General features: G+C 46.2%; 1 protein-coding gene across 1 annotated transcript in view; it reads left to right on the top strand.

Annotated features, from left to right (window-relative positions):
- Window positions 1–2,787, top strand: part of RTCB (RNA 2',3'-cyclic phosphate and 5'-OH ligase) — a 10,875-nt gene extending 8,088 nt beyond the window's left edge. The window contains exons 10-12 of the mRNA XM_009881991.1: window positions 440–550; window positions 1,259–1,378; window positions 2,460–2,787. Coding sequence (XP_009880293.1) covers window positions 440–550; window positions 1,259–1,378; window positions 2,460–2,567 — 339 coding nt within the window. The 3' untranslated portion in view covers window positions 2,568–2,787. The remainder of the gene's footprint in view (window positions 1–439; window positions 551–1,258; window positions 1,379–2,459) is intronic.
- Window positions 2,788–20,960: the final 18,173 nt, after the last annotated feature.

Below are 20,960 nucleotides of genomic sequence, written 5' to 3'. Positions count from 1 at the left end.
TTCAGGCAATTTTAGGGTCCTTAACAGAGATCTAAATGCTGTGAGTTCCATTTTTGAGCTAACAGCATTGGAACCCAAGTGGGATGGCAATATTCTGCTTGTCTGTATGTTAGATCCTTGGGACACTGAACTCCCTCTTCTGTTCCACACCCACAATGGTTGGAAGATCATGAAGAGAAAGAAGTGTTTCGTACCTAGGGCAGGCTTCAGCGATTTGCCTTGTCTGTCTGTTGGACACAACTCTCTTGATCTGCTGGTCTACACCTTTCAGTACAGTTAGTTCTCCAGAATCCTTGATACCAGGCACCCGAGGCAAGCAGGGATGCTCTGAGGGAATGTGAACCTGACCTCCTTCTCTGGAGATACGGTTCCTCTCAGACTTTCATTAAGAATGAGTTTTTTAGTCTTTTTCTTGTGAATTAATACTTTGCATCCACAGCTGACTGGGCAGCCTGTTTTGATCGGCGGGACTATGGGCACCTGTAGCTATGTTCTTACTGGCACAGAGCAAGGCATGACTGAGACCTTCGGAACTACTTGCCATGGAGCTGTAAGTCAAAATGTCATTTCAGGGAGGGATTAGAATGGGACTGTCGTCCAGAGAACAAGGTTGTTAAAGGGTCATCCAGTGTGTGATTCATCTGTTGGTCATACAAGTAGACAGTAGCCTTGCCACAGTAATCTCAGCCCAGGAGGACTGCAGGCTGGAAGTCCTCTTTGTCCCTAACTAAGTGGTTTTGACTACTCCTGCAGAAGATTTAGGGGGTGCTGCTTTATGCAAGGCAAATGTTAGGATGAACATGTGAAGAATGAGCTCTTTTACCAAATTCTGATATCTCTGAGCTAACAAGAAGGATTAACTGTCCTGAGGCTGTCCATATAAAACTCCTCAGTAGTTAAAAGAAGGCATTTCCTCCCCTGTTATTTACAGCATGAGACAGGATGATTGAGGAAGATAAATAACTTCCAGTAAAACTCCAGCTCCTGAACACTGTCTGACAAGTGGTTTGGGTAAAAAGACACTTGCAGACTAGTATGTTATACACATGGAACTTTCCTAGCCGTCATACCAGATAAGTGATTTTGCAGGAGCCCATCACCTAAAATCTACATTTATTTCCTGTTTTGTGGCTTACTGTGATCTGTGCTCTCAGCCATTCCATGTTTACTTATAATGTAATAATGTTTTTCTTGAATAAGAAAGTGTTCTGTTTTTCAAAATGGCTACAAAAATAGAACTAACAAAACTGCTGTCTAGGGTCGTGCACTGTCTCGAGCCAAATCTCGACGTAACCTGGACTTCCAGGATGTATTGGACAAGCTGGCTGACATGGGCATTGCCATCCGTGTTGCTTCTCCCAAACTGGTCATGGAAGAAGTAAGTTTAATTCTTCGTTATCTGAGAGGGAAAAGGGAGTCGTGCTCCTTGGCTGAATGATCTGCCCTGACTTGATTTTTTGCAGTGCTAAGTGATCGCTAGGACTCTAAATATACAGCTTGTGTGATTTCTGATAGAGCTGTCCAGTTTTTTGGAAAATAATGCGAGTCTTCCCTGTCCCTAAAATGTTGCTGAAAGGGGAGATGCCTGTTTGACAGGTTTTGGGGGGTATGTTTTTTTTCTCTTCTGCCTGGCATTAGGGATAATTATGATCAATCCTGAGAAGTCTTAATGTGAGAATCACAAAAGTAGTTTATGTTTTATGGATTCTCTTCCTTAATTATTTTCTCCCAGCTCTAAACTTACTTTATACTGCAGCTGTCACGTAGATTATTAGCAGTGTATGCAAGATCTGCCTCTTTTAAGATGAATTCCCGTACTTGCTCAAGAAGAAGAGAACTCTGAATGGCTAGAAAACTTTGAATATTATGACTTCCAGTTCCTCTGCATTAACATGACGAAATGTCTTTTCTGTTCACCACCTCACTCATAGAAGCATGTTAGTAATTTGGAACTATGCTGTTACGGGTGTTCGTGTTGTACAAACATGTTGATCACATTAGAAGCTCTATTTAAGAGCAGCTTCCTTGTCAGAATGCTGGAGGGGGAAGCTCTAGAGCTCAACCCTGATTCCTGTCACTAAGGGGCAGTAAAGATGAATCTTAAAGGCTAAATCTTAAAGGAAGTTGGAGTGACTTCCTGCCAGATAATGGGGCTTGATGTTCTCACATGCTGGTGGACTGGATTATCTGAGAATATAGGGAAAACTGAACCACAATAGCTAGTATTTTATCTGAAATATGGTGAAAACTTATTTGGAAAGCTAAGTGTCTCATAGATTTCTTAGATATGTAAGGTGGCCAGATTCTCAATATGTTCACCTACTTCTACACCTTCAATTCATATGATTCTATTTTTTGCGAAGAGAAGAGGGGATATCAAAAGCCTAAATCTAACTTCCTGTGACTTTGGGTTGTTCGTAGTTTTGTCTTTTTTTTTTTTTTCTCTCTTCCCCTTCCAGGCACCAGAGTCTTACAAGAACGTGACAGATGTGGTTAACACATGCCACGCAGCTGGCATCAGTAAGAAAGCCATTAAACTGAGACCTATTGCTGTTATAAAAGGCTAGTAAATGACAAGGCAGCAGAACCGCACCAACATCTCCAGGCCTTACACAAAACCGACTAGAACCGTCATCTTCCCACACCCTTTGGACTCTGTAGGATGCTCAGATATCACATCCCTATTCTGGAAATTTACAGTTGAGGATACTCCTATTTTTAACGACTCCTAGGCATAAATAATGCCCCCTCCCTCCTCCTTGTTATATGGTGTTCTTTTCTTGTGAAGAAATGCTGAAGAAATAAGTAAGTCTTGGGTTTTACATGCAGTCCCTCCCCCATTTGCCTAATGATTCCACCCAGACTTGCCTGAGTCGTCACTAATTGCTGTACTGCAAGACCACCTCCATCAGCAAAGATGGCGTATGAACCAGACCTGCTGTCGCCACACCTGAGTGCCTGGAGCTCTTTCTGCATATAGAAGTACTCTGATAGGTAGGGTATCACGCTTCTGGGCAGGGAGAGGTTGCTCTGTTTGCAGATATCTTTATACATAGTCTATATTGTTGCATGTTTTGTGGCAATCGGGTAAGAAATATGGAGTTTGGGAGTGGTCTCCTGCTTGGGTCGAGAGGGACTAGCTAGGCTTGAGGCGCAGACTTCCCCTCTTCCCCCACCCTCTCCCATTTAACACAGCACCTGGTGTACTTGGCTCAGTACTAGTAGGTGTTCCACAGTCTCATGGAGATGTTAGGAGGACTGAGTACGTTGCCTTGAAAGGTTTTGTTTGCCCAGTAAAAGTTGTGACTTAACAACTTACAGATGTGCTAATCCAACATTTTGCAAAGTCCTAAGCGTGTAAAAGTTGGATAATATCACTCACTCTGTCCTGCAGCTCTGATTTGAGTCCAATTGCAGGGTCAGGCCCAGTACGATGTGACTTCTGATGTTTCTTTTGCATTCATTAGCCAAGACTGGAGGGGAAACTGACCATCCCCATTGGATCATTTGGAGGATTACAAATAAAACGGGAAGATGGACACTGCAGTGTGTCTGTGTCATGTTTATTCTGTGGCTAAAATGTCTGTTGTCCACTTATAAATACATACATGAGCTTGAAACCCACCACCCTTTGTGACTTACGCTGATGCAAAAAAATGTGTAGATGGCAGAATTTCTTGCAGGATACAAGAGAAGGGCAATGCAGTGCTGTTTTCTCAACTTGGTTGTGACAAGAGTGTGATAGCTATAAATTTGTCTTTCTCGGGGCCTGCTGGGTCCACCTCACTGGATAGGGGATGGAGCTTGCCTGTAAGCCTGTACGCAGACACAAGAGGGCGGCTGGAGGAAAATCAAACCTCAAAGTAAAGGTGGAGCCCTGCCAGGGACTCCTGTAAAAGGAGCAGATAGTGATTGATGGACTCTAGTGCCTTTTGATGAAACATCCCTTTAAGTTTAGGATCTTAGCTGAAACCTGTTGATCTCAGGACGCATAATGGTATTTTACTGTCTTAGTCACTTTGTGCTTATTGGTTTCTTGAGTTCAAATACTGTATTTGCTGCAGGTGCAGAGGCAGCACATGCAGTAATAGTCCCTGCTGCGAGTCCTTGTTAGTCTGACTTTAAAGACAGTTTCTTGTTTTCCTCTGCTTTCTCCAGTGGAATTGTTCCAAATTGCCATCTCTGAGGTCTGAGAGACACTTGCTGAATTTCAAACAAAAATCATTTCACTTAGAAATGTGAACTAGCCTCCAGTGACTGAAAGACAAATTGTTGGTCTCAAATCTTCTGCTGAAGTGCATGTTCCATGCAGAAGTTTCTGTCTATAAATATTTCAGACTCTGATGTGAAGTGCAAGGGAACCCTTAAAAAATTCATATTTAAAAATAAAGAAGTGTTTCTCAGACACAGGTCATCTTTCAACTTTTACCTACTGTTGCTGTTAAGAGGCAAATTTCAGTTTTTACAAGCAGAAATCGTGTACCATGGAGGTGCTCTCATATGTATGCCTTAAGTCTTCTGATCATCAGTGTTTATGCATTAGTATTCAAGAATGCAAGAAGTACTGTCAATTTTGGTTTCCTGTTGCAAAGCTAGTACTGCTTTTGGTTATATGTTGTGCTGTATGGAGTAGAGTGCTGGTTTCCTAACCACCTAAAAAAGTAAGCGTAAAAATGTAAGATGTGTCCTAGATCTTTGTTTAAACCTGTATGTTTTTCTAATTCAAGTCTTTTTTTTCTCCAAATAGGGCTGTCCACTACTTTTTTAAATCTGCATTTAAAAATTAAATTTAAAAAATCGGTAGGTAGGGAAGGCACACAGTATTAAAATTCATGTGCTGAAATACAGGTGGATCTGCAGAAGCATTTTCCCAACACCAAAGAGACCATGTAGTTATTGAACCATCTCCACTTCATGAAAGGTTACTGACAACTCAGAAATACGTGCTAACATACGATGTGCTTCCCTCCCTTCCCCGAAAGACCGAAAAAGCTTTGGTGAGTGATTGTTAGGGTCTTTTTTTCTTCATTTTTTTGGTGGAAAACTGCAGGTAGGAGATCTGCGTCTGCTCCACACCCCTAGAGCTGTTGCACGCCTCTGTCCAACTGCAGGCAGTCATCTGTTCCCTGCCTAACTAGTCGATTCAGTTATCTGTATGTTGACCTGCAGCAGAAGGTTTGCTGGCCTTGGGGCTTGCACAGGGTGTTCTGCATTAAGTCTGCCTGCAGCCAGTGCAATAAAACCAGTCCTTGGATGCAGGCTTCTTTTTAGTGAGAACAAATAGCTCACTGCACTTATCTTACTCTCTGCTCAAGAACAAGATGTCTTAACTTACGGATTGGACCTGCTAGAACAGAGCTACTGCCTCTGAGAAATAGAAGGTATCATCTCTGGTGGTGGCTTCAATGGCATCTTCCTTCTCCCTGCACTGACAGGGCTTGCTGCAGGGACTGGCGCTGCGCAGCGACAGCAAGGACGGGTGAGCGCTTCCTCCCTTGCCAGGAACTGACTGTTGGCAGTGCGCTCAGGGGCTTGTGCAGGTGCTGTTCCCGTCACTGTTAGTGTGGCATTAAATAGTGAACAGTAAAGCGCTTTGGGTTTTTGGTGGTGCTGGATGACACTGAAAGAGAGCCCCCTAAATGCATCCCCTGTGCTGGGGGGTGCTGCTTGCTGGGGTGCAGTGTGAGGCAGAAGGGGCAGCGCTCAGCCCTGGGCTCTGTGAGACCCCTCCGGGAAGAAAGTTTTTCCCAGCAGCATTGCAAACAGAGGACACCCATGTTTCACTTGCCATAATGCATGGCAGAGCTGGGGTGCAGCTGATGGCCTCCTTCTCTTTGACTTGGTTAAACTTTGTGTACTCTAGGGCTCCCTAACTCAGCCTCCCCCAAGGAAACCAGGACCCAGCAAGGTATGTGCTTGCAGCGTTATCTGCTGTGGTGTATTTGTGCTGTGTCACACACCCCAGTGGTTGGGAGCCCAATGTCTAACCTGTGTCACGTTTATCACCATCCTAAGTGTCTTGGGAGTTTTTTTCCTCTGCTCCATCGCTCCTCTCCCTGCTTTAAACACAGCTCCGCACACGCCGCTTCCTCCTCCGCTGGTGGTCCCAGGCTGGTGTTCTGGCCCAGGAGGAACAAGTGATCTCTGACACATCTCTGGCGCAGGCACCCCCGGCCTCTCCTCCGCTCTCCTTTGTTCCTCTCAAACATAAACACACTTAACTGGCCTCTTCTCTTCTCCCTCCACCCCCCAGTCTTCAAAGCGATCAGACGGAGCAAGATCCCTCCCTCAGCGTGTGCCAACACGCTCCCCTGCTCGCAGAAGGAAGGCTTCAATTAAGCAGCGGGCCCTGCCTGTACCTGGCATTTGCTTTGCTCTCTTGAGCCCTGTCCTAGCGCCAGGGGTTTTGATCACCAGCACCTCTGGTTTTCTGCCTGGAGAGGTGGCAGTGGGAGGTGCGCGGCAGCAAAGCGGGAGCTCTGCAGTTCCCCAGCCAGGGCGATACTGGGTGCAGGTGCTTTGTCTCCTGCACGGTGGGAGGGAGAGGAGGATGGAAACCTCCCAGCACCCACAAAACATCAATAATTATGCGGTTTCTGGTGGGGTTTGGGTTTTTTTTTTTTTTTAATTGCAAAGGTAACAGGAGGGTGGGAGTCATTCCCTGCAGCTGGGGGGAGTGCTGAGCAGTGTGTGAGCTGAGGGAGGCGGGGAGCAGAGGACACAGAACAGCCCCTGAACTCCCCAGGCAGATGTGCGACTTGGCCACCTCTGGCACCAACCAAGCAATCCCCAGCCTGAGATGCTGCTGCTGGCTTTTGTGGTGCTGAGCACATCCTCATCTTACTGCACCCTCATTCCCAAAGCCCAGGAGACTGCTTTGGTTCATGTTGTATATAAAGTTCAGAAACCAAAATAATCACTGGTCTTAATTGCAGAGATTAGGACCAGGAAAGGGAAATGGAGTCATCTGCCAGCACTTAATCTAACATTTACTAGCTTAGCAGAAGACACGCAGGGGCTGGGCTGCCCTCTCTTAAACACTGAAGTGTTTGAGTCAGCCTTGTGATGAAGCCTGTTCCTAAAAAGAGGTGCCAGGGGCAGCCTGGATTGCTGTTCCCCCCATTCCCTCACCCCAGCTGAGCTATAGCCAGCATCTCCGTTCCGCTTGGGCTCAGTTTTGCCCAACAGGCAGTTGGAAGGGGGGAAGCATGTTCCTCCTTTCTCTCCTTCCTCGGTGCCTGAGGAAACTGAGGCACCGACCCGTTTTTCTTCCCCTGCGCAAGCTGTGCCTTGTGTTGGGGAGACGAGGTGGCAGCCCGGGCTCTTCCCCTCTCCCTTCTCAGCCCCAGCCAGCCGGTGTGGGGTGGCAAGTCAGGTAGGTCATGCTTTCTGCTCTTCCCTGTGAATTGCAAACCCGGGGAACCTGTTCCCCTGCCATGTGTCAGGAGGGGAAGAAAAAATAGATGGGGAGGGGGCCCCTGCGGGAGCCCAAGGGGAGGGAGGGATGCAGCTCCTGCAGGGGAAGATGTGGCAATGGGGGTGTGTGCGATAAGGTCCAAGCCCTGATGTGTTAGAGCAGCAGCTTATTACCTGAGTCAATTAAGCGGTAGGAGATTATCAAACCTGAGCACCCTCGTAGGGAAGAGCCGCCCAGGGAGAACAGCAGCCTGCCGGCATTGTGAATATACACACTCGAGGACAAGATGTTAGGGTTTTATGACCAAGTTTAAGGGGGAAAGGAGGGAGATGAAAAGCAGTCAAATACAGTACTGGGAATAATGGAGGAGGATCTGGATCTCTGAACCCTGCCTAGCCTGCAGCATACAAGGGATTGCGTAAAGCTCTTCTATGTCAGCACAAGCACCAAGCCCTCTTCTGCCCCAAATTGTTGCTCCTCACCTCCCAGGGCAGAGGAAAGACATAAAACAGCCACCCCAAAACCTCCCCAGGCCCTGTGGGCAGCACCGTCCCCCTGTGACAAGCCACCATGAGCCCTCTGGGTAACAGCAGTCAGGTCTTGGGGTACCAGCACCCTGCTTCGTTTCTGTTTCAGTCCTGAGATAGGATGTACTGCCAAAAAATACTAAAACTCCATAACTTTTTGTTACCCTTTTTGCAGTTCCAGGCAGAAAGAAAAGGTGGGTTTCCCAGCTGGAGGAATGCCTTGCTGATAAATCACCTGGTTACCCAGCTTTTGGCTTTTAACAATTGTAACCTGTTTGTGCATTTAATCTTTTTTTTTAAAAAAAAAGGCAAGTTAGTTGTTTTATTTTTGACTAACGCTTATTATTGTGGGGCTGTAAATTTGTGGTATTCACAGGCAAGTTATCAAGCTTTAAAATCACAGGTAGGCTGATCAGTTCCTCCACTGTTTCCCTGCCAAATCCTTAACCACTTCTTGGATGAGGAAGAAAAAAGTATCACTGTAAATTATTTTTTCCCTGGAGGGTATTTATACTGTAGCCGTTGCTAAAGGGATTTTCTCCATTCACCTCTCATAGGAGTTTTTTTTATCAGGCAGATACAAAAAGGACCGTGACAAGCACTTTATGCTCTGTTTTGGGGTTTTTTTTGAGTATTTTGAATATTTTCTTCTCCATTTTGAATATCTGTGTATTTTGAGTCTAGCCCAGAAAGGACTTTGTGTCGTCCCCCTCCCAACATAAACCTGTGTGTGTCTGCAGAGCCAAAGCCCCTCTGTGGTGGGGGGGCTGAGCCCTGGGGTGGAGGGGAAACCTCTCCACCCATGGAAACCTCTTTGCCCAGCCCGAGACGTGGTGCTGTGCTGGCAGGAGGGTGCCTTTGGGTGCAGGCAGGGCTGTGCAGGCAGCGCTGGGTGCTCTCCTCCCCTAGGAGACCATAAAGCTGGTGGGCACCTCCATAGCGCAGAAAGTTCCCCACAGAAGGGGTCTTGGGGGAAAGGGCTGCAGCACCTGTAGGGCAGCCAGCCAGGCCACAGTGGGGCAAGCAGGGAGGGAGAGAGACCCTTGCTCACAGGCGCATGGCAAGCTGGGAGCTGTGCGCTCCTCTGTAGAGGGCTTGTCCCTCCTGTTCCCCCCATCCATCCCCACTTCAATCCCAGGGCTGCAGATGACCTGGCCAAGGCTTCCAAAAATCCCGTTACTTCATGAGATACGCAGGCATCTGGCTGCTCTTCCTGCCAGACCTTGTGAGATCTTCCATTAATGGTCAGTGGATGAGGCAGAAGTTTTATCTTGATTGAGAAACATGAAGCCTTGTTTGTGAGACAAATATTCGTTTCCTTGTCTCTCAGGCAGGAATTCAAACTATTTGATGATTATCAATAGCAGCCAAGAGCACCATTGCTGTCTCCTTTCCTCCCTGCTCCTCTGGCAGAAAGTGAATCATTCGTCACAGACCAGTTCCCGTAGTCAAAAGTTCAGCGTAAGGCTGAGGCATTTGGGTACACCTCCAGAGGGTGGCTTTCAGTGCACTGATCCACCACAGACTTGTCCAGTGCATACCAATTCATTTAATCTTCCTATGTCTTGGTGCCATATCTGCAAACAGGGATAAAAATCACTTCCTTCACTCTCACTTTTTATTGGTCTTTCCTCTTTAAATACCAAGCTCTGATTCAGGGACCAACTCCCTAGCTCAGCGCCAGCCCTGGCAGTGCTGGAGGGTTGGGTTCATTCCTGTCATGATCTAAACTGTAAGCAGAAGAGCTTGTAAACTGTTCAGAGTTTCGAGTAGTCACTGCAAAACTTAGAAAAAAATTTCATAGTCCTCTGGCTACAAAGCAGAGCCTCTGAGCCAGAGCCTCACCTTGAGGTCCGTGCCAGTGAGGTACCTAAATTCCTCTGTGCTCTGAGGATACAGGACGTGGACTTGTGGAAGTGCTAAACACGCAACCTCACTTTTGCCATTTGTGTGTGTTCATGTGCTCAGGGAGAGAAGCTTAGAGAGCATCAGACTGCTCAAGGGGCTATTTAGGTCCCACTGTCTCCATCATGAAGAGGATGAAGACACAACCTATCGTTCCAGCATGGAAAACCCCACTGAGTGGCTCTGTCTAGGTGCAGCCTTGACTTCTCCTTCCAAGAGGAAATGACAGCATGAGAGCAGGCTGAAGCTAGCAGAGGAGTGAGCCATGGGCAAGAAGTGCTGGGAGGGCAGCCTGGGACACTGGAATTGCCCTCTGCAATCTGCAGCGTGCCCCATGCAAGGCCCAGGAGCTGACCAAGCTGCTGGGGAAAGTCCCTGTCACTCAAGGAAGCGCCCTGCTGAGCATCCAGGCTGTGCTGCTGCCCAAAAAATCAGCCATGAGGCAAGTGGATCAGCAAGGGAGAAATAGGAGCTGGTAACTGAGTTACCCCTAATGTTAATGCCAACTGCAGAGGCAGGGAAATCTTCTAGCGATCTTCCCACAAGCCTGTCTCGCTTGGAGCAGGAGATTGAGGAAACAGGGCTGGGTCAGTCCTGGAGGATTTGAGTCCTTCTTTATCTTGACTCTGGACATGTTCTGTGTGTGAAGCAAGTTAACAAAGTTTTCGGACATCTTCAGTTGTGCGCACAGCAAAGGCTCTTGGAGGACTTCTCCTGAATGTCCCAGTGTTAGGCCAGAACTACCCCCATCTCCCTGACCTGCAAGGGTAATGTCTAGTGTGGAGGAGTGGTGGTTGGGTTGGATACTGGGGTGTAAAACCATAATCTGATGCAATAAAATAACATATACTGTAAGGCAAAATAATCCGGTGGCAACTCTTGTCCAGCTCCAGCTCCCTCTGCACAAAGGGATTAAAGCTGTGCACAAAGCAGCCTTAAGCAGAGAGGTTGCCACCAGTGGCCTAAACCAGCTCCATTCAGCTATCCTCCCAGTGAAGGCAGTTTTCCAGGGCAAGCTGGGGTGGTACGGGGTGGTTTTTCCTCCAGCAGGTTTTTTTTTTTTTTTTGCGATAAAGCATATTTGACTCATCTAGACTTCACATCGAATTCATCAGGGAGTTGTCCTAGTTGGAGTGACACGGGACTCATTTCTCTTTCAGTAATTTTACTTTGCAGGAAAGTCTCTTCTAATGCTTGGGAAAACTGCATTTTTAGAAGACTCTTAGTGTCTGAATTTGTGAAAATATTTACTTTATAGCCAGCTATGGTATGCAGGTTTCAAGACCTCAGTGTTTTCAAGCTAGCCAGGTGTGGGGATGAGGAGGAGCGAGACCTGGGCACTTGACCCAAGCTGGCCAACAGGATTATTTCATACCATGAACATCACATTCAATATAAATTAAAAGGTTTGCTGAGGAGCTCCTGCTCTTCTATGATCGTTGCGATCCTGAGACCTTCTTGCCCTGGCGCCAGACCCCTGAGCCCTTCCCTTCCTCCCAAAGTGTCCGATATTTGCTGTCCACTGCTGGGAGTGCACAGCTTCCCACTGACAGATTTGGCTGAGTATAATCCTTGTATATTTTATATTGGTCTCAGGATCAATACTGGTTCTTTAGTATTATTAATGTTAATTATTTAATCTCATTCTCTTAAATCTGTTTACATTTCAGCACCCGGGTTTCCTTGTCTTTTCCCAGTTACCCTTTCTGTGTGGGGAGGGATCATCGGATGATAGAATAATTGTCTAAATGACAATAAATTGTTGTGGGTTCCTCAAACCATAACAGGGGTTTAGCTGGGAAGGTGGGAAAGGAGGGTGGACCAGGGAAAGGGACAGCGTTTGACTGACAGTTTCAGCGGGAAACATTTCAGCAACGCATGTCAGCACGTGGGGTTTCGTATCGCTTTACTTTGTGAAGGACTTAAAAAACTCCAGAGATCAAACCAAAACGCTGCACTTCAGGGAAGAAAACATTTAAGGGAGGCCTTTGTTTCCAGTGAAAGTAAACAAAAGCCTTGTGGATCAACCGGATATGATTTTCTTCTTCAGCAACTTGCGTTTGCCAGGGAAATGAGAAATTAATATTGTGCCATAAGGAGTGAGAAGAGCCCCGAGGCCTCCCCAGCCCCGAGCCAGCCCCCCTGCGAGGGCAAGAAGCCACCTCCGCCATCTTGGCAGCATGCCGGGCCCTTGCCACCGGTGTCCCCTCAGCTCTGCCCTCATGGCCTGCGTCCACCCGCCTTCCTCCTGGCAGGTGCGGGGGAAGGCCCAGCCTCCATGGCACCCCCGGGGACGGAAGGCTGGATTCAGTTTGGGTTTGTGTTCACAGGGCCCTGGCGGACCCGCCTCCCCCCTCCCCGTCTTTGGTGACTCATCCAAAGAATTTTAATCTCCGTGGTCTGTCTGTAGTTGTAAAATATAATACCAATGGAGTTGGGCTTGTTTATCCCGAAGCCATGAAACTGTTGTCAGAAGAAATTGATACACACTACTGAGAGAGGAAAAAAGTGCTGCTGCTGGGGAGGATTTGACTCGAAGACGGCACTTCAAATGGAAATTTCCCTGTTTGAAGTGGATATGTTTTTCATCTCTGAGCCTTTCTTTTCTTTTACACTGCGGGAGCGAGGACTCGCAGGGTCTGTTTGCAGGAGGATTTAGCTCCTCTTGTCTGCAGAAGGTTTCCACCTCCGGCCCACTGGTGCCCTTGCTGCTCACGGGAGCCCTGGAGAAAATGGTGGCTTGGAGTGAAGGGGCTGGTGCAGCCCGGCTTGGGAAACACCTCGGCCCCTACCCTGCTGCCCCATGCCTGTGGGCCAAGAGCCCTCCACGTCTGACCAGCACTGGGCACCAGGTGATCCGGCCACATAGAACACCGACTGTATCCGAGGGAAGCCAGATCAAATCACAGGGTCTTCCCCTTCCTTCAAAGACATCTGCAGCCTAAAAGGAGCAGATCAAACATGTAAATTTGAACTGAGATTAATTATACATTTGCAACTGGGGCAGGGGGGAGGAGCGCCATTAAGGTTTGTCTACATTAACTATGCCCGTGGGGGTGTTTCTTTGTCTTTGCATGCGATGATACTTCATGAGATACCAGGTCTGGTTCCACCAGATCGCTGGAAAAGCCTTAGAGGCTTCAGGAAACTCTGCAAATGCGTTTCAGCAGGGGGCAGGCAAGGAGAAGGGAAGTGTCGGACCCGCGTCCCAGCCTTTGAGGAGTGGCTGGAGGCTACTGCTCGGCTCCCAGATTTCAAACAGGTATAATTATCACTTGGATAGGGTTCAGGACTCGGGGGGGAGCTGCCAGATCTTTCATGAGGGGGTGAGTTTGTCCCACTGATTCTAGCATTTAAAAAAAAAGACAAAAAAAAACAAACCAAGAAAGAAAGGAGGGATATGATTTAACCATGTAGGTGTTGTCTCACATCCATAATGTGCCAGGTAGAATATCCTCCCAGTGCTGTCCGATAGCCTGAGTTATACATGCTTTCCCTTTGGAGCATCTGTGTTGTAATATTTTTATAACATGGCTGAAACAAAGAGGTACGGGAAATTTCTCTATAAAACCTCTTCTCCAAAGAGTTCTATCCCAAGAAGTCTCAGAAAAAAATAGCCTTTGATTTTCTAGGGATCTCACTGACTCTCCAAAGCTTTTGAGCTTTGTTACTCTGCCCTACAAACTGCCTTTCCTTAAACCTCTCCAAGTAAATTCTACATCCAGTGGATTTCCATTCACACTTTTTATGGTGTGAATGCCTTAAACCTTCAGATCTGCCAAGTCACTTCCCTAATCATTGCAATCAAGTCACTGTCAATATTTGAGCATAAGCTTGTGGACTTTATTCTCAGTATTAAAAGGCAGGGCTAGCTGAAAAGAGGGGAACGCTTTCAGGAAAAAAATAAAATCAAAGCTGCCTCCATTTTGCAGGCATGGATCAATACAAATACATTTTTACAGTATTTTCAGCTGTATACTTTTGAACTGAAAATGACCTTCAGAGTGATTTACAGAATAAACATTTTCTTATCTGTAAAGCTTATTTCAGGTATAAAATAAAATGCATTATCATGGTGATTCCTAGACACAGGTTGTTGCTGCCGTTGTCATGCCTGCGTGACAGGTTACACCAGACACCGCTACCAGATGCCCCTCTGCCCTGCCCCAGGCTCCAAGCCCCCAGTGCCCAAACCCTGGCACCTGCTGTAGTAGGTGTTCTGTGGCATTTGCCCCATGCACATCTGTGCCCACACTTGCATGCCGGACTTGATTACTAAACTCTTACTTTATCTCTTCCAATTAAGAACTGTGAAGAAAACTCAACCATGACTTTCCTAGAGGTGCTCTTCTTAGCCCATGCTTCAGCCATGGAAAGTCTGACCAGAGATCCCAATTTAGACTTCTTAGGAAAAAACACCCTGAGATTGTGAATGTGCTCTTACTGCCACCTTCCCAGAAGGCCCACATGGGCCACCTTGGGATCCTTTCCCAACACGTCAACAGGTGTCTCCTTTAACTCAACCTAAACTCTTTTTTTCCAGCCATCCCTGTCCAGCTGCTCTCTGCAAACGCCTGCTACACACGATGCCACACTGGCTGTGTTGCTCTCGCCTAATCCTCACTCTGTGTGACCATCCCCTGCCCTGCCATAGCTTCTGATACCCATCACTCCACATGTGCAATAGGTTTATTAGGTTTTGTGGTGATTGCTAGGTGATGAAATGACCTTAACTGTGACTTTTTCACCGAAGATGCAAATGTGAAATGTGCTCTTTAAGACAACGACCTCAATAAAATTCCAGTAATGTTTGCAGAAAATGACCCATGCGAAAAAAAAATTGCCAAAAAAAATTTAAAAATGTTTAAACACAACTTTTTTTTTTTTTAATCACAAAGCCAACACATTTCATTCATCTCTGAAAACACTGACCATCCCTACTGCAGAGTAATTCAGCCATTGTGTGGTGATGTCATTGCCGCTGTTTTTCTTGTCCTTTCAACACAAGCCCCCCCAACACACGCAGCTACAACTTGGCATCCGTATGAAACTCGCTTTTAGTAAAAAGCGAACCAGCTGGTAACTGAATGAGCTTCTCAGACAGGGTACTATAAACAACATTTAATAACCTTATGCTTTATGGGCTTGTTAACGTAAATGGAACTTTTGAAGCTTTCATACCGCTGCAAAATGCAAAACTATGGAGCACGCTGCACATAAACAGAGGCAAATGCTTCGCATTTCTACAGCATGTCACGCCGACTTGTTGTAGGCGCTCAGTTTTGATCTGTCCTAACAGGGCCCTCAGGATGTGCCACCACCGCTTGCATGGGGCATCGCCCCTCCGAAACGGGGGTGCAGCATTACCCAACTGTGTTGGGAGCATATTGCTGGGGCTGGGATGCTGAGGGAGGCGATAGTGGAACTGGGCAGGGCTTTTCATGGCTTTTTGCCTGGCTTCAGCAATGATTTGCATTAGTCAGCAGAAGGGTGCTGATGGCAAGGAGGATGCTGGTGGCATCACTGGCATGACGGAGTGGCAGAGAGATTTCTTCATCCCTGCCACCCTCGCTATATCTATAATCTATGGGAACGTAACGGAACAGAACAGAATAGAATAGAATAGAATAGAATAGAATAGAATAGAATAGAATAGAATAGAATAGAAGATATGCAGGTGCCAGCTCTGCAATACCTGAGCTGGGTAATGTGCAAGGGCAGATTTATCTATGAGTGCAGGGGACTTTGGCACTTCCACTCACACAGGGGACAAGCAGCCCAGCGAGCTCACCGCAGCGCCACGGCTGCAACCAGCTCCTGGTAAAGAGGCACAGGGGCAGCCCGGTGTTATTTTCCAATGAGACAGGGCAGGATGTCCTGATGTTCCCAGCACAGAGGCAAGGAGGGGGCCACGCTGTTTGTTGAAATGGAAGGAAAACCCGAGGCTGAAGTAATCTGGGTTTACTGCTTGGCTCCTGACAGTAGGTGGGCTGAGCTCTGTAATCATCCTCTCTGCTCCCCAGCTAGAGCACAGCCTGCTCACAACCGCTCAGCACTTTGATAAGAAATACGTTTGGAGGTAATTTACAATGATGAACAAGAGACAATGAACGAGAAGTGGTGGTAGGCAGATAAATGTGGTGTGTCTGTGGTGCAGGCAGACAGATTCACTGTCATGCAAATGCTGTGGTCTCAGCCATTTTTGCACAATGGCTGGTGGTAAAATCATATTGCTGCTTCTTTTCTGAAAGGGGTTGGGCTTTTTTTATTTAATTTAAATTTTACTTATTAAGCAGTGCCCTGCCCACCTCCCACCCAGCTGCTGCGAGGCACATCCATCTTCATCAGGGGCCGCATATAACATATTGTCTTTAAGTCTTTTTTTTTTTTTTTCAGGAATTAATCGTCCCCAAAGGTGACATATCTAATTTGTTCCCATTTCCCATGTTTTAGCCAGGCAGCGGGTTTGATATCAAGCAGTGTGCCACACTTCATAACCACTCTTTTCTCCCTCCACTCTGCCATCCTTCCTCCTTTACCCATGCACAAACACCACAACACACACTCCTGTGTTTGTACATCTGGCTTATTTAATTTGTATATTACAGAGTTTATTATCAGTTTCATTCATTAGGCACCAGTGAGCTTTAAAGCCTCTGGGTGTGGGGATGCACACATCACCTCTGCATAAGCGTTCCCCTGGGATAAACCTTCTGCAGCTGAGCCTGGGACTTCTTCCGTGCTTCTTAGATTTAAAAAGCTACATCTAGAGAGCAGCCTAATATAGCATAATGCTGGCAGTAAAGCAAATACATAAAAAGACATGAAAATTCCATTTATTTGTAACTACTTGTTCTCCTTGTGATCTCAGTGCAGATGGAAGAGATTGGTTACAAGTCAGTGCCGACGGCTGACAGCCCTGGAACACAAAAATCTGTTCTATATGCCCAAAACCACACCGCGTCAAAATAAAATCGTAGGGACAAGCAAGGTGCTTTGTGAGCAGCACAGCAAATGCAGCTTGGCTTGGATTTGTGTTATACACTCCCAGGCTTCCCTGCCCACTACCTTCCCCACGTTTTCAATCATTCAGCCTCTCACACTCCATTCATTCAGCTTCGCCCTCCCAAATCCCAGACTCCCTCAAAATACTCATATTTTCACCCCCTGGCCCCAGTATAACAGGCAAGAGGCGGCATGTTATACTAGCACAAAGTATGTGTGCCTGCTGATGGCTGGCTGGCTATCAAGCGGGTTAAACCGAAAAGACAATTCAGTGTTAGCTTTCCCCTTTGTAAGGACTAATCTGGCATGTCTTTCTACTCCGATGCCACTAGTGTTCATGGACCGTGTAGGAATTTCATGTCTTTGAGACCTCTATCTCCAGTCATATCTGAAATGAGCTGATGGTTCTCCAAAATTTTCCAGGGGGAAACTGGCAGATAGATCTATGGGCTTCTAAGCTTCTTTTAGCCTGGCTGAAAAACATCATCCATACCAATGTATCTTTTCATTTTCTGCACCTGCAAACACACAGTCAATAAAACCTGAGGTCTACAGTGACATAGACTTGACTCTTGGTGCTTTAGCAAATGCAGGATTGTTCCCAAACGAGAGTGAGTCCCACAAGCCTGGCTTCAAAGCTTTTCAGAAGAGTGAAGGAACTCAGAGTGACACGCAGGCTTGCTGGCTGCTCCCCACCCCTGTAACCCACAGTTTTGGGGGTCGAGTCTTCAGCCACCCAGCTTCACAGATGGCTAGTTTTACCTTGACAAACCCCCTCAGTTTACATGAACAGACCAAGTTATGACTGGAGGTGGCTATGGAGCAGATGTGCTGCCTGTTTTCTGTGTCTGCCCCAGGGGCTGTGGCCTCCAGCAGTTGAGTGGCACAGGAATCTGACCCAGCATGGAGCACCACAGCTCATCACCCAGAGCCATAAGCCCTAAGATGGGCTCCCCACCTCTGCCCAACCCCCTTTTTTTTTTTTAAAAAAAAAAAAAAAGGAATAAAAAGAGAAATTTGATTTGCATTTTGAGACTTTCTTCCCATGGGGGTTGGCTGAAAATCAGTCGGAGGTTCAGAAGCTTTTGGAGACGGGACGTCTCACACTACGAGCATAGTCTAAGCTTTGTTTCCATTGGAAAGCAGACAAAAAACCTGCTAATGGGCTTTGTCTTGGTTTTGCAAGGTGTGAGACTGCATGAAGCTCCCATCTCCCCAGGAAAAGCACAGCAGCAGAGCTCTGCTCCAGGTTCGGGTTGTGGGTACCCCAACGTTTCCAGCTAGTAGGCATGCAGCTACTATGTTTCTTAGGGAAGAACAGTTCTTCTGTAAGCTGTGACAAATAAAGGGAAAACAACCTTTTCTTGTTCTTTTCCTCTGAAGTGTATCCAATAAACCCAGCCTCTGCACATACCTGTACTATCCATTTCTCAGTTAGGTTTTAGTCATTGCTTTATTTTTCAACTCGGTTTGCAACTGGGCAAAGGTATTTTCTTCTGAGGCTGTATGTCACCTCCAGGCTAGAGCTCTGAATCTTTATTTTCACCCTCAGCCCAGGCCTGGGAGAGACAACTATACACACCTTTCATATACTCAAGTAGCTGCCATGGAGCTGGTTGTACCCTGCGTGCATGCTGCATGCACAGGCCACGGAGGGACAAGTTCTAACCAGGGTAAAATCCAAGCACGTGTGACACCAGGTGACTTTATCAGGTGACGCAGGGCTTTATCCAGTGAGAAAAGCTCATTTGACTTCAGTGACGGACTTGCTCCTTTAAAGCCCTTGTGGTAAGCTCCCCTGTCTTTTCCCTGGCCTGCTTTTTGACTTGGCTTTTTAAATGAGAATTTTTTGAGTGATACAAGAGGTCAAGGCTGCTGAAGTGTGAATGCTAAACCAGGACCTGTTGAATCCCACTGTCAGAGGGCAGTAGCTCCCATCTCACCCCCCATCTTCTTCCCAGAGTGAACCAACAGCCATTCTCTCACCCTGCCGTCATCTGCCTCTCCAGAACCCCACTGCTACCCAAGCACAGCTGGGTCTTGGGTCCCTGGACCACTAGCCAGCCGTGCCTTCTATGCTGATCAGACCTCGGGGTCAGAGGAATAATCTTGCAATGTGGATAAGAGTGGGGAGGGGAAAGGACACTCTGATGACAAAAAAAAAAGAGGTGGCCCTTTCACTCCTGAAAAGCACTACCAGTCTCTTCCACAGCACACTAAATGAACATGCTGGTTCCTGTTGACTTTCCAGGGTCTTGGCTCAGGGTAGCTGAGTCATAACATTTTCAGGCAGCTCTGGGGCATCTACTGAGCAGTGCCACCTTGCTGGACTTCTGTAAATTCCAAACAAATATTCTTGGCAGACTGTGCTCATTTCACCAGCATCTTATACTGATCCCTCTCTGTATTTGATTTACCATTGACTATATGGAAATCCATTGATATATGGAGAGAGACATCTACCCTTAGAAACAACTTCACTCCTCTAGTTTCTTGTCCCAGCAAGGACAACTTTTCCATTGTTCTGTCAGTGGACATATTCACAGCAAGGTAGAAAAAAATGTGTAAAAATCATGTGCGAAATACATGAGTGAGCATTTATAGCAGACTTTTACCTACAAGCAAACCTTCAGGTTGATGGAGAGTGTTGCTCATCCCATGTTTACAGGGCTTCCAGATCTACAGCTGGACAACCTTGCCTAAGAGCTAGGCATAGCTGCAGTCTTACCATTTTGCTGCTCCCCATTCATCTAGAACAAATTTACCAATTACTCTGTAGCCATTTATCTATATGCTGAGGATTACTAGTGATGTGTATCCACTGAAGTTATATTTGCTTAGACTGCATTCTGGAGAGACTTACCAAGACCTTGCTCACCTTTAGTGATTGACCTCAGCTACCTTCAGCAGGGCTTTCCTGTTGGTACCACTTAAAAGTCTCTCTTCAAAAGGTTTTGGATCTTGTTTTGCCTTCTTGCCAAGTATGCTGGTGACAAATGTTTTCAAAGATTCTTTTTTTTTGTCTGTGGATGTTCCCTGTTCATTTATTCCAGTGAGATAAATTGGCCCCGATTGCTTTACTCTCTGAACATGTCTTTTCTATAGTGCCTTCTGGTTTTCTTTGGCCATGTTATTGACACTGGGTAATATAACATGAAAGGAGTGTGGATGGGCTTTTACAAAGAAATCAGCTAAATAGCTATTAGAGGATTAAAAGCAATCCCATGGCCAGGATTACACATCTTTAAAATGCTGATAATATCAAGGAGCAAATGGATTTGTAATTTAATGGCAGAAGAGGGAAGACTTCTGATGTGTGTTTTTTTCACATTTGATACAAAGATTAAAGTGTCTGCATTTGGTGTGCAGGAGTTTGATAAAGCTGTAGCATGGTTGCCTAGGGATATCAGTGTTCGTCTTTCTTGTAAATAGTAATTGTGCCACATGGAGAGAATCCTTCTGGTCAACATTTTTATTAAAACTTTAATTCTCAGGGTGACAAGTTGGATCATTGTCTGCTTTCAAAGTCTGATAATGACACACTTTAGAAGCTTTGAAGAAAACCTTTGTCTAGACAGAAACAGCTTAAGAAAGCTTTTGAAATGTAGCATTCACTTGAAACCTTTGTTGATGCCTGTAGGAAGCACTGATCCATATTTGGGAAATCTTGAGCTGTTTTCTACTGCCTTGTGCTAAAAGTGTGCAAGAGGTTTGCATGACAACAGGTACTATGAGAAATAAAAATGTACAACTTTTCTAAGGAGCGTGGTTCCACCTGTGACAGATTTTTTCCACAGAAAGAATTTCCTTTTCATCCAGAAAATAATTTTCCTTTAAAATTAAATCAAGCTACATGTGACATTCTGGCTTTGCATCTTCAGCATTGAGGTTGAATTGGGAGGTATTTTAAGGACATTTCCAGAGCTGTTAAAGATGTATAATCTAAAAAAATGTAGCTAAAGTTTTATTGAAATGTAGACTTTTAACCAGTCTCCTTGACTTGAGGTCCAGAGGCCTCTTCCAGAATATTATTTCACAAAATACAGGTTTGCTTCTGACTGCAGAGTATTAAGGATATGCAACAAATAAACCAGTCCCATCAGGAT

The sequence above is a fragment of the Charadrius vociferus genome, unplaced genomic scaffold (genome assembly GCF_000708025.1).
Source record: "Charadrius vociferus isolate BGI_N301 unplaced genomic scaffold, ASM70802v2 scaffold883, whole genome shotgun sequence".
Lineage (NCBI taxonomy): Eukaryota > Metazoa > Chordata > Aves > Charadriiformes > Charadriidae > Charadrius > Charadrius vociferus.
Note: the sequence above shows the minus strand (reverse complement) of the source record. Positions and strands in the feature narration are given on the sequence as shown.